General features: G+C 37.9%; 1 protein-coding gene and 1 long non-coding RNA gene across 2 annotated transcripts in view; one reads left to right on the top strand and one right to left on the bottom strand.

The window, feature by feature from the left end:
- The window catches only part of LOC116449207, a 34,539-nt gene extending 30,446 nt beyond the window's left edge, over positions 1-4,093 (bottom strand). The window contains exon 1 of the long non-coding RNA XR_004242271.1: positions 3,989-4,093. This is a non-coding gene — a long non-coding RNA (uncharacterized LOC116449207). The remainder of the gene's footprint in view (positions 1-3,988) is intronic.
- CACNA1D (calcium voltage-gated channel subunit alpha1 D) overlaps positions 1-14,139 on the top strand; it is a 172,685-nt gene that overhangs the window by 134,239 nt on the left and 24,307 nt on the right. Inside the window, 9 exon segments of the mRNA XM_032120445.1 lie at positions 3,623-3,661; positions 4,079-4,207; positions 4,940-5,005; positions 5,391-5,482; positions 6,781-6,940; positions 8,140-8,267; positions 8,378-8,474; positions 9,575-9,677; positions 10,744-10,845. Coding sequence (XP_031976336.1) covers positions 3,623-3,661; positions 4,079-4,207; positions 4,940-5,005; positions 5,391-5,482; positions 6,781-6,940; positions 8,140-8,267; positions 8,378-8,474; positions 9,575-9,677; positions 10,744-10,845 — 916 coding nt within the window.

Genomic DNA, 14,139 nt, shown 5'->3' with positions numbered 1-14,139 from the left:
TTTATTCCAGCTGTGCCCATTACCAGACTTCTAGCAGACAGAGGTACACTTGCCATCGTAAGAATCACAGAGTCCCAGTTTTTGAGGGACAAAATAATCCTACCAATGACCAGCCAGTCCCAAAGCATTTAGGACCAAGTAGCATTGGAATGACTGATGGAAGGTGAGGGGAAGGAGGAGGCTGGATGTAGATTGTCTGACCACAGGTAATATTTTTATTTGCATTCTTGTCAGCAGATATCATCCTCAGAGGCAGTCTCTGCTCAGCCTGTCCCCCTCAGTCTCAGGTCTATTCTAATACTTCCCTACATGTACAAATTCAAAATGTGCCACCTTCTTACATGTGTATGTGCACATAATGTCACTGATGCTGCAAATAAGGTTGTGTGCTTGGGGAGTGTCTGGTTTTTCCTTATCTGTAGGAAGCAGACACTCTGTTCCTGTCAGTCTGTCTGTTTTTGTTGCTGAAGACTGTCTTATCTTTATCTCAGTTTCCCAGATCTGAGCATTGCTTCATGCTGGAAGGACACACATAACCATTAACTAACTTTGTCTCCCAGATGAGCATTTCCTTTATAAATAAGAATGAATAATGTTTTCTTTTGTGGTACATCACTATATTAGCTTCATTTTAATTGGTATTAGTAAAATCAATGAAGCTGCTGTATTATCGGAGGGAAATGCCAAAGAGGGTAAAAAATTAGGTACACTCTAAAATGTCAAACCCAAAACACTTGCCCGGTGATGAATATTTTCATCTTCAGTAGGAAAAACTCCTCTCATATCAGGAGTTCATGTTCACATTTTGTTTCTAGCATTTATCTCCACCTTGGTATTATTGTACAATTTGCTTTTTGTGAACAGAGTGTTTTTATTTTTCATTACTGGCCTGCGCTTTCCAGTGTCCATAATTTGTAATCTGTTGCATATGACATCCTAACACTCCCCAGCAGCATCAGATCAGCCATCAGAAGCAGGCAATTAGGACTTCTTAGTCTGAAGAAGCTGAGAAAGAGGGATTCATGAGGGGAGTGTGCCTTGGGCAGTCCTGGGCATACACCACTGTGCAAACACAAATACCTTCAGTGACCTCCTGACAGAAAAAGTGAGGGATCATCATTCCTGAGCAGCTCCAGTAGAACTGATCACATAGTTTGGGTAATCTGACCTCTGCATTTTTAAAAGTGAGAATTAAGTAATTACTAAGAGAATTACGTGTACAAAACCTTTTTTTACTGACTTTTCCTTTTGAGAGTTTTTTTTTTTCATAATCAAGTCATAATGCAAACTCATTATTTTTTCATTTGGAAAAGTGATTAAATAAAAATGTGGAGGAGCAAAGTATCTTTTTTCTGGTATTATCTATCCCATTATATATTGCCATCCTAATACTGATGCTAACTTATTTGGGGCCCTGTTCTTCTCCGATAAAACATAGTGGGAAAAATTCCCAAATGCCAAGCCCAACATTTTATTTAATTTTTTTTTTAGTGTCAATTTGTGATGATACTGTACTTTAATCTGATCTCTGTCAAATAACTGTGTTCAATTTTTGGTGATACAAAATACTGAAGCAAATTACGTAATTCGCTCACTATTTAAGAGAATATGAAGCTCAACCTGACTCAGTCACCAGAGATTAATATGACATTTCAGGCTTCATCTGCAGAAGGTGTAATGAAACATTTTTTCTTTAAAGCTTAAGATGAAAAGGATTTTTTTTCTGTGCTAAAAAGTCAGTAGCAGTGCGGGTCTGTGTGCACTGGTGCAGGTTTGGGGTTGATTTAGGTAGGCAGCTTTGCAAGATTGTTTCCATGATCTGTGATATTTTGACATTTATGATATTTGTGATAATGATTTTTACCTTAATTATATTTTGATGATTTTATTTAAAATTGTTGAAATTCACAGGGAATTTCTAATGAAGCTGTTGTCTTTGCTTAGCAGCTGATTTTCTGTCTATTTTATATAAGTTCCTAGAAAGTTTAGCTGTTACAGCCAGTTTTACAAATATTCTTCTTGTTAAAGTTTAATAAGGAGATCTGGGTTTTGGTTAATTTAATGCCCAAATTCAGTAATAATCCCTTATACAGTTAAAAACTCTTTGTTTCAGAATACATTGATATGCTGGCAGGGCAGTAATGTATCCATATGTAGATTGCACGTTGTTGAGCAAACAGTTATTTTTACCTTATTTTCCCCCTGTGATCCCTTGATATTATATACATTTTGAAAGAAAAAGTAATAGAGAAAACAATTAGTATTTTAATAATGATCTGATTTTGAAGTACTACCCCTTGTTGCTTTTCTTTACCATAGTATCTTTGTATAACATATTTTCAACAGAATCAGCTCCTCTCTTTTCCCTTCCTTCTCCTCAAGTTTTATCTTGACTAACAGCAGTGTGTGAGATTTGAGTAGGTGAAGTGTGGCACTGAGTGTGGCTGGTGCATCCACAGCGTGCTGGAAGCAGCTCTGAGGAGGCATCGTGTTCACTGCTGCTCTATGTGAGAGGAATTGTTGAAAGGGGCCCCTTTAAAAGGAGGATATTTTAGGCAAGAGAGTAAGAGCCATCACTGGGGTCTAACATCCAGAATCCCATTTTTCCTAGTGCTATAAATGTTTTTAAAGGCACTCCAATTTTGGAAGAAGCTGCTGCAAGTCTGTGCACAAGCAAGCACAGGACGTTGGTCCTTTAAGCTTTCCTGCCTGCTCTGCAAAGTGCATGACCATTTAGGCTCTGAGGAAGGCTTCTCCAAAATCTGACAGAGAGAATAAATGGAGAAAAGTGAGATGTTCTTCACAGGACACAGAGTTTGGCTCTGTGAACAAGAAATCGCATGTGCCCCTCTGCTGCTCCCTGTAGCTCCTGAGGGCTGCACAGATCTGTTCCAGAAGGATCAATCAAATCCTGATCCCTTTCTCCATGCCTGGTCCTGTTACAGCAGCTCAGGTATGGTGAGAGAGTTCAAGTATTGCCTCTTCATGGGCCCTTCTTTGGAAGGGTCAGCCTTCAGGGCATGGGGCTAAAAACGTTTGTCCCTTTGGCAACATGTGCTTGTTAAGCACTGCAACACCCAGTGTTCATCACTGAGTTACCTCAAGTGAATTAACTTTGCTGTAAGGGAGCTCCTGATGTGATATAAAACACAATTACTTGACTTGGGTTAGATTCCCGTGATGGAATAATTAATCTTCAAATGGGGCATAGCAGAAAAGGACCTTGAAAGGCTAGTTTGGTCCCAGAGCTTTGTTCTGGAGTTTTAGTTGGGCTTCCTGCTGTAATTTCATGCAACCTGTGAAAATTGATGGCTAATTTTGTTTGGCCTACAAGGGAGCAGATATTTTATTTTGTATTTACTTTCCATTGAATCTTTTAAACATGTTTTATACCAGAAGATTTTATTATGAGCCAGCCAAAAATGTTTTAGCATGAGTCAGCCAAATGATGAGAGGATGGTTTTAATAAGGGTATTAATGTTTTGTTCAGGACATATATTGAGTTGAAAGACGTTTATTTACATTTAGAAATTAAAAATGTTCTTCATTTTGTTTATGGTTAAGCTAACTTTTTTTAATCTTTTATTTGATTTTAATATTTAATGTTCTTAATTTCTTAAAGCCAAAGCCAACTGAAACAGTCACAACTGATGAGTCTGGGGTAAGATCAGTAAAGTGACCCCAGTGGTTTTACCTATACTTGAGTTTATTCTTTTTACCATGTCTTTTTTCCACCAAGTTTTTCTGTATTTTTCATACTTGTCTTACTGCAAAGGTGTTATGCAGTGGTTTGCATTCATTGTCAGTGTTCTATTGGAGTCTACTACAAACAAACCCAATATGATCCTATTAACAAACCAGAAAACTTGGAAATGCATGTGGTGTGTGAAGCATTTCTACAGGTCCTGTGTTTTCAGCATGTAATCTTTCCTTTCATATCATGATTATCAAGGTGAACAGGCCCTCAAGATACATTTTCAAATCTTACCTCTTCCACCTTGGCATTTGATGTTGTTTTTCTGGAAGTGTTGCATGTTTGAGTTTGTATTTGGTTTGACTTCTCCATGATGCTCTTCAGAACTCTGAAGACAGCGCTCGGATCTCCATCACCTTTTTCCGTCTCTTCCGTGTGATGAGGTTGGTGAAGCTGCTGAGCAGAGGAGAAGGAATCAGAACATTACTGTGGACATTTATCAAATCATTTCAGGTTAGCACAATTTATTTAAATTAGCTTTATAATTACAACCATTTATACACCAAATTTTATGGAGCAATACCCTCTAGAGTGTAAAAAAAATTTTTTTTAGTTAACGTTAACAATAATAGCATATTTAAATACATTTCCATCCTAGTGCCAAAATAAATTTCACCAATTACTTCAGTGAGTCTGAGGGTCATTCTTTGTCATTTAATATTAGCTGTTACTGTGAGATTTCTATGGTACTTCCTGGAAAAATATTTGGTATATTTAAAAGAAGTAGGATAGGTTTGTTATACATAGATCTCATGCTTCCACACATTTTATTAGATGACTTATTAGAAGAAGAATTTAACACATATTTTACATAAAACCAATTTCATAAGTGTAATAGATACTTGCATCATTGCTCCTGAAAACTGACAAATGTGAAGTTAATGAAACTCTGTAACTGTATAGAACAAAGTATCTTTGTGTTGTCAGAATCAGTAATGAAAATAAAATTAAAACACTAAAGATCCTTCCCTCTGGATTGCTGGCAGAAGTAACTTAAAATACAATGAAGCTGGTATTCATTGCATGCAGCAAAATACTAAGAGTGACAGGCAATAACATTTTAAGCACTTGCATAGGAAGAAAAACCTTGGAAAAGTCTGTGTTGAACGGAGAAATTACTTTTGAAAATGGAAATAGAATGATGGTGTGAAATTATTAAAAGACAATGCACCTGTCCCTTTCTAGGCTCTGCCTTACGTTGCCCTTCTGATAGCCATGCTGTTCTTCATCTATGCTGTCATTGGAATGCAGGTAATGAGAGAATTTTTTTAGCATTTCAAAACAGGTTGGTCTGAGGCTTGTTTCCTAAGTTGCTTATTGAAACATTCCTTTGGTAGTGGTGCTGTGTATAAGGCAGAGCTTTCAGAGTAATGGAAAATCTTTATTTGGCTCTAATTTTCTTGATCAGGAAATTCAAAAAGACACCAGAGAACTTTGTGTGCTGCTTTTTTTTTTTTCTTTCCTTGTATAAGTGATAAATTTACTGTGCTTATATGACTATCATGAAAAATCTAAAGTGTAATGAAAGTGTGTTTGTGAAATTTCATGCATCCTGAAGGAAGCTTAGATTGCAAGGCCTACGGCTTCTGATAGCACAGGTCACTGGAATGAAAATCAAAATTCTGGTTTATTGTAGGTATTTGGAAAAGTGGCCATGAGGGACAACAATCAAATAAACAGGAACAACAATTTTCAGACTTTCCCCCAAGCTGTGCTTCTTCTTTTCAGGTGAGTAAACCTTAACTCTCACTCAGTGCATCCCATTTCACTGATGTATGAAAAACGTGCAAAACGTGTTTGCAAGTGAGAATCAATTCAGCTCAACAAGCACATCCTGTTTGTGGCTGTGTGCTGAGTGTCCTTTGGCACAACAGGGTTCTGTAGTGAGATGATACAGATCTAAACTCATTACAGCTCTTGTGAAATTCCTTGTTGGGGCAGTAACTGTCTTCAGGCAGAGCCCAAATGTAGTCAGCCCAGATATCAATCCGTGTGAGTATTGGGAAAGCTGCAAAAGACTCTGCCCCTACTGAAAACTTTAGAAGTACAACTTCTGTGATAGTTCAAAGAAATGAAAAGTTACTGCAAATGTAAAGAAATAAACTGTTCTTTACGTTTGCTGAAGAGTTGACAAAAGGTAAAGGCTGTAACTTGCAGAAGGGAAATATCAGATAAACCATAGGAAAAACTTCCTGAAGGTGAGGGTAGCTACATCTTAATGTGGGGTGGGGGATTATGGGATCTCCGTCACTGGAGAGCTTAAGAAGAAGGCAAACACATTCCAGGAGTGCTTCAAAACGTCCTGGAACAAGGAGAGAATGACATGGGACAGGGATGCCTCTAAGGGTGACCACCTTGAGCAGTCTCTTGCCTGAGATTCTGTAATTCAACTCCTGTGCATTGTTACTCACCTGGCTGGCAAAACTGGCAGGACATTCCTTATCTGGAACTAAAGGCATCACCCACTGAGATCTAAATCACTTTATGCCTTTGACACCAGGTAATGAACACAGCCAAAGATGTCATAATTATATAATTGTCTTTTAAAAATTTGAAATCATGGGGCTATACACAGGCTTTATGCAACTGTACAAAAAATGCAATAGCAGAAATTAGAGACAGGCATTTCTTCAACCACAGTTGAGGACAGTTCATCTTTTGCAAACATGTACTTTGAAATTTTATGACATGTTTTCATACACAACACTGCTTTTGCACACAATACCTCTGCTGCAATAAGCATTTAACTTGTAAATCACAGTTTGGGCTTCCAATTTTTACATGCAAGCCTCTATGGTGCATTAATCTACCTTATAAAATGTGTCTGCATTGTCAGATTGTGCTTGTCAGTTCTAAAACTTGGTCTGTACTTTTCTTTAATTAGTTTCTACTCTGAAATGTTCATATTCTGTCTTCACATTTGGGCTTGTACAGCTTCCAGTATTTTCTCAGAATGTAACAAGTTAATGCATTTTTAATCCAACTTGATCAAATAATGCTGAATTTATCTTTGTGACATTATAAAGGTGTGCAACTGGAGAAGCCTGGCAGGAAATCATGCTGGCATGTTTGCCTGGAAAGCGCTGTGATCCAGAATCTGATTATAATCCTGGGGAAGAATACACATGTGGAAGCAATTTTGCCATCATTTATTTTATCAGTTTTTACATGCTCTGTGCATTTTTGGTGAGTTTAGCTTGTGCTTATCAACAGCAATGAGCTTTGGCATTTTGGCTTTCTTCCGAATGAAGCGTAGTGAGTTGAGAGAATGACTGAAGATCCTATATCCAAAATATTTGGCAAGGTTATATTTTTCCATACAGAGTCTTAAATGCTGTATTTTATGCCAATTTTTACAGTGAGAGTGGTGAAACACTGGCACAGGTTGCCCAAAGGGGTGGCAGATGACCCCCATGCCTGGGAACATCCAAGGTTAGGTTGGGCAGAGCCCTGAGCAGCCTGATCTGGCTGAAGATGTCCTTGCTTATTGCAGGGAATTGGTGTAGATGACCTTTAGAGGTCGTTACCAACCCAAACTATTCTATGATTCTAAATTCTCACGTGTGAGATTTTCTCCTGACTGCACATGTGTGCAGGGTGGTTGGCTGCACATTTCAAAGCTGAATTAGTATTTTGATAGCTGTTATTTTGTGCATTTCTCAATGGTGCCATTAAATATTCATTAATAATAGAGCTGCAATTCCCTTGACTTATTAGTAATGCTGTTTGTTTTGTTTAAACTTAGAATTTGGATTTGTGTCTCTACAAGCGTCTTCACGTGAGGCACATGAGAAGTGAACATAACCTTTCACCCTAACCTGTGTCAGAATGGATTATTTGCTCGAAAATAATTGTTGAAATATGTTTTTCCTCATTGCAGGTGTCTGGTATAAGCTGATTGATTTGTTTTATTCACAGTAATCGTTTCCTTGCAAAAGGAGAGTGGTCCACCAAAATTCTGTGAACTGATGTAAACATATATGTTCTGCTGCTCTGTATCACCTTCTGTGCTAACAAAATGTATTGTCATGAAATTGAATCCTATTGCTACAGAAACAGTTTTCCTAGATACACACTGGGCCATAATATGTATATTGCACCCATTCTTCAGTTTCATATAGTGGGATCTGGCAAACCGAGGAAGAGAAACAAAACCGTGTTGCAGCCAATGTCAGAACATTGAGTACTCTAAAATAGAACTGTGTCATGATTTGATAGACTTCCAGTTAGGCAGTTAAATGCAAATATTTTCTGTGCTATTTGACGATATTTGCCAAAAATCATTGATCTACTTGTTCGAGTTCTTAACCTACTACCTGTTGAATTTTAAAAAATCAAAATAATCGAGGTGGATTCTTCCTAATTACTTGTTCGGTTTTTTTTAGATTATAAACTTATTTGTGGCTGTCATTATGGATAATTTTGATTATTTGACACGTGACTGGTCCATTCTGGGCCCCCATCATTTGGATGAATTCAAAAGAATATGGTCAGAATATGACCCTGAAGCAAAGTAAGTTAGATCATTTCTCTGGTATAATTTATTTAGTGAGAACAATACAAGCAGAACAGGGTGTATTTTTTGGGAGTGGATGTTTGGTAACTGATGTGTGTTGGTTCCAGAGGAAGGATAAAACACCTCGATGTGGTGACGTTGCTGAGACGGATTCAGCCACCTCTTGGTTTTGGCAAGTTATGCCCTCACCGAGTGGCCTGCAAGGTGGGTTTCACCTGATTTTCTCTCCAACTGCAAGATGATAAAGCTGGAGTGAATAATAGTGTGTAATACAATATGAAGTGAGTAAGAAAACAGAAAATAAGTGGGAATTTAAAATTATATAGAATCTGTCAGGCAAAATGTTTAATTTTGACACTTTTAATGTAAAAGTTGAAAAACAACACAAAGGAGATGAATGATTATTACATTATTTGAGGACTTCAGAATTACGGATATTGTGATTTTAGCAATTTCATTGGGAATAAGATCAGACCTGTTAATTAAAAGATTGTTACAACAGTACTGTACTTTAGATTTCTTGTATATCTGTTTTATAAATAGGTAAAGTTGATGTGTGAACCATTGGGTTGGAATGGAATGTCTCAAGGCATACTTAAAGCAAACCTCTGTCTATATGCTAGCATCAATTATTCATTGAGTAATGCTTTTAAACTAGAATACAAGAAAATCCAAGTCAGACATTAGGAAAAGATTTTGATAGGTGAAATTGTATTCTTTTGGCAGATAGGGTCACAGCAATGCTGCTCTAAAAGGAGAACACTGATGCAGGGATGGACTGACCCAAAGAGCAAAGCCCCTTTCACAGGAGTTCAGTGTAGCTGGCATAAGAGACTCACAACATCACTGAAGAGTTTCCTGAGGAGTAAATGGGCTCAGACAATTAAGACTTGGTGCTCTTTATGGAGCATGAGGAACCCCTGGGAAAGCTGGGACATGACTACAGCTGGAGGCCATGCCCTGAAAGAGATGCTTTTGTCCTTAGTACTGGCACAGCGTGACTCACAGTCAAGAACTTCAGTGTTTGAAAGTTAGCTCAATAAATAGCTCAAGAAAACTACTGTACATTTTAACTTTTGAATAAGCATGCATGTGATTAATATCAAAAATATTGGCTGCATATTATACACAGCTAGGATGGAAGACTCAACTTAGTTCTGAAGAGCTTACATAATTTATGTTCCTCTCACTAATACTATTTGGATACGTCCACTTTTCAAAATTAACATTACAAATTTTTTTTCAAAGAAAGGTTTTTTCAAAGCAAGCAGCATCAAAATTTGTTTTCCTTTTCTCATTTTCAGAGGTTAGTAGCCATGAATATGCCACTAAACAGTGATGGAACCGTCATGTTCAATGCTACTTTATTTGCTTTGGTTAGGACTGCTCTAAAGATAAAAACAGAAGGTAAGGTTCTTCACTGTAAAGCCTTTACTGCACTTGTCACAAAGCACAATAAGGAAAAGTTACAATTTATTTCTTTTGTTGGACATGAGTAGGGCTGCCTTGGTCTTGATGGATCTGGTTTTGGATCATGGATTGTATTCACTGTTGCTAGGAATGATTTGCTAGAAAATGAAAGGAAAGGGAAAGTGAGGCCAGAGGCAAAGATACGTCAGAAATTATTCTGTGTTTTCATCTGGTCAGATAAAAATGTGCAGCAGTGGCATAGCAGGAGTTCTACTTCAAGAAATGAATGAACTCTCCTTCCTGCCCTATCAAGGTGCTCCTTCCTCACTACCTTTTAGCTCAGTGGTGCAACTGCAGCTTTTGCACACTTGAAAGCAACATTCCCAATCTGGTCAAGGCCAGTTCTGACTGGGTTGAATGGATTTCTGTCATTTGTATTAAAGAGAGAAAGGTTTTTAAAGATAGTGGAATATTTCAAAGGATTTTCTTTCTATTTTTACACATTTTTCAAATTTTTTTTGCCATCTTTTACTGCTTTTGGTTCCATTTCTTCTGCTGTTCTCAGGAGAATTTGGGTTCCACTGGCAATAACAAACTTAGATTAAGGCCCCTCAGGCATTATTGTGGTTTAGGTGAGCACTGCAAGAGATGAAAAATTGCTCAGTACTCAGTTGTTTGAACTTTCAAGCCTGTACAGCTGAGAAATTACAGTGATTAAGTAAATAAAGGCTCAGCTTTGGATCAAGGAAGAAGTGGCTTGTAAAGAGCAAGTTGTCACTTTCTGGACAGTTTAAGCAGAAGGAGCGACAGAGTGAGGCCAAGGTCTAGAAGTCACATTTGATGTCTGCAGTGCTCCAGAGCTGGATTTGAAAGCACCAGGAATTTGATGTCTTATTCCCTTTTTTTCTCTTTAGTTGTGCCATTGTCTGCTACATCACATAACCCGGGCTCACCCCAAAGGATCTCTATCACAGTCTGTAATTGTATACAGCTAATTAATATCCAAAGGATTGCTCATTGCACCTGGTTGAACCATCCTCTGTTTCCCATTTCCTTGCCACAGGTAACCTAGAGCAAGCCAATGAAGAACTCAGAGCAGTCATAAAGAAAATATGGAAGAAAACAAGCATGAAATTACTTGACCAAGTTGTCCCTCCCGCTGGCGGTCAGTCCGATAAACTCTGCCGTGTGCTGTTCTCCGTGCATGTTGGTCTTTCCAGATTGTCAGGAACCAAAGGAATAAAACTGCTAAATTTTGCAATTATAATGTCATTTAAGGACAACAAACAATAGCAAAATAAATATTGAGACAATTATATCCTATTGCAGTAGATAATACATATAGGACTGATAAGCGAGACTTAGTTCAGAAAGAGAGGAAAATGTTATGACTATTTTCTTGCTTGAAAAAGATACCTTATTAGACCTAAATGTAGTCTTGGTTTCAAATCATTCAGCAAAATAAACTAGCTTGATTTCAATGCATTGAGCAAAACAACATGTTTTGTACTATGCTACATTATAGCTTATTTGCTTGTATATGTTGAACACTTTGGGGAGAAAAAAAAAATTAATTGCCAGCTTAAATTTTTTTTTTTTTTTGCTAAATTAATAAAGCAAGAAGCTAGATGATCTCAGCTATGCTAGTTTAAAACAGAGCCATTCCACAGATGATGGAAATGGTTCAGATTTATGCCTATAAGACTGAGATATGAATGTGGCCCATCTAAGGAGATATCTGAGTTCTAATGACACCAAACATTTGTGAGAACTACAAGGCACTTTTATTAACTGTTCCTACGTGCCGTAAAATGACACGTCAATATCTCTCTTTGTAAATATATATATTCTGATAGATATATATATTTAGCCTTTTTCAATATATATATTTTTATTATTACGCTGTAGTGTAGGTTTAGGTGACTGTTTTATACTTGCTTTTTCAAGTTTTAAAGGTGCAGGATCTGTCTCACTGTCACCCACGCCCAGGGTATATTTACCCCGACATCCAATCCTCAGCTCCATTGTAATCCCCTGGTGTTCCTTGTAGTTTATTGCACTTCACAGTGCTATGGCAGCTCCCAAGACTGCTCAGACTCCAGCCCCTGCCCCGTGGAGGGGGATGCTGGGCCTGGAAGGGATGGCCCTGAAAGGGGATGCTCAGTGCCAGGAGGAGGAACACTGCCTGCACTCCGTGGAGCAGCGTCTCTGTGGCTGGAGGAGCCACTTGCTGTTGGTGTAGTGGCTGCTGGATAATAGTGGGGATGATGCCAAAAATCTGGCTAAATTGACTCTCCAAAGGGGAGCTGATACTGCACATTTAAAACAACTTTTGTGTTCTACTCTGTTGTTTTTAGCCTTACACCTAAGTGCTTGCATGGCATAGATGAATCGCTTTGTTATTGTTGTAACTATGTGCTTGAGCTTTTTCTGCAGCCTCTGTTCCTTTCAACTATGAGTCTTTCCGAATATTCTGAAGCAATTCTGTTTTAGGGTGGTGGCATGGAATTAGTGTTGCCTCTTGCCAACTTTATTCCCCTACATTTTTATTGAAATCAAGAAGCATGCTTCAGAATAGCGAGCTCTGCCTGCCTAAATCAATCTGACAATGAACCTGTACAGATTACATTCCTAGAACTAATCTCACATAGTAATTCACTCTTAACTTCAGCTTCATTTCATTGCTGAGTATAAGCTGTGTATTTATTTTCAGCTATACTGAAATTCATTGCTAATGTTTATTCTGCAAATGTAGCTCTTCAGTGTAGCTAGAAGGCTGAAAACCTGGATGTGCTCAATTGATAGGAGACAGAATGGCTTCTGCAACCCAGTATAAATAGGAATGTGTTGGGAAGTCCTGCAGATTTGTGAATTTTCAATTCCAGTTTACTTTGTTCCTCTGTGGACCTTGTTACGATTTATCTGAAAATTGAAAATATTGCAAACCACCTAAAAAAAAAGGCCAATACAGCTATTTTACATTCATATGCCATAGGAGTGTAAAATAGCTTAGTGTACAGTAGAAATTAGTTTTGATGTTTAATATTCAATGGAAAATTGTCTATGGATTAACACCAGTTAATAATAACTGCTGATAATAACAATTTCCTAGGAGATGAAAAATTCTCTTCAATATAAATCAACAAAGCATTCAAATTCAATATGTTAAAATCACTTGCACTTAAAATTATTGAGAGGTCCAGTTTATAGTAATTTGCACCAGTATTACTTGTGCTGATATTACTGAATGTTAGGTCCTTTGTGAGTCATGTTCTCCAGAACACTTATTTGCAGAGCAGAATGAAAATAATCAGTATAGCAGGGTTTTTTTTCCCCCCCCTTGAATTATAAATAAATGCACTAGAAATAAACAGTTAATTCTTGGTACTGATTAAATAACTTTTTACTATAACTCAGTGAGACTTTTTATAGTTAGCAACACATTTTCAGTACAGAAGGGTGAAACTGCTTTGCAAAAACATAGAATGTCAGTCAAATGCCTGATCTGTTGATAAGACTAAAGAGTAAGAGAAGTACATAAAACTCACTAAGAACTCACCTGTATTCTCTAAACTTCCCAGTCTCCACCTGTAAATCCATTTAATCCTGCCTAGTACTTTTTGCCCTCTTCCAACAGCTTCCTTTTGAAATGATTCCTTTTGCCATCACTAATTGTAATTAGCAATTTGTCTGTTCTGTGGTCAGTTATGCTTAGCTGCCTTCCTACACCTGTCTATATCTGGCTATATGTGTGTAATTCAGAAAGCAGAGTCAAGGATGGCTCCCCTTGGCCAGGCATCAGTTCCTGTGTGCTCGTCTGCCATAGGACTGACTGTGCCTGTGACTGACACAAGCACCGTGCCGACACAGCCAGACTTCGGTGTGCACAGTTCAGTGAACTGGCACTGCATTTGTCTGATATGTTTATAAACAATTGCTGCATGTCCAAAGTGATCAGTAAGGGCCCTTCATTTCTGCATCCTGGTATTTCACAGGTGTTGTCATCTCAGGCACAGTCAGTGGTGGTGCAGTGTCATAGCCTGACGTGAGACATGCTCTGAGTGCAACCCGTAGCGGTGTTTGTTATATCAAGTCTGTCACTTCTATGTGCTTGTTCCTTCTGGGAGCCCTTTGCTAACCCACTTCCTTAAAAGTTCTGTTCAAATATGTGAAATGAAATAGTGTATGAAGGATGGGGAAAGGCTTATCTGGGGAGTGAAACCAGAGCTATGTTGCAGATCAGTGGATTTATCTAAACTAGGGAAGGCAAGTTTACATCACATGTTGTATAAGAGATCTCATCCTAATACAATGTACCATTAGTCTCCTGAAGAGCTGCAAAGGAAGATTACAGGTGACCATCAAAGCAAATGTTCACAAAAGGTTTATTAATGAAATTTGTGGAGTCAACTAAAAAGCCTTTTATTGCTGAGATGGAATCCATAGACTGGTGAGCTTT

The sequence above is a fragment of the Corvus moneduloides genome, chromosome 11 (genome assembly GCF_009650955.1).
Source record: "Corvus moneduloides isolate bCorMon1 chromosome 11, bCorMon1.pri, whole genome shotgun sequence".
Taxonomy (NCBI): Eukaryota; Metazoa; Chordata; class Aves; order Passeriformes; family Corvidae; genus Corvus; species Corvus moneduloides.
This window is presented reverse-complemented; position numbering and strand designations above follow the sequence as displayed.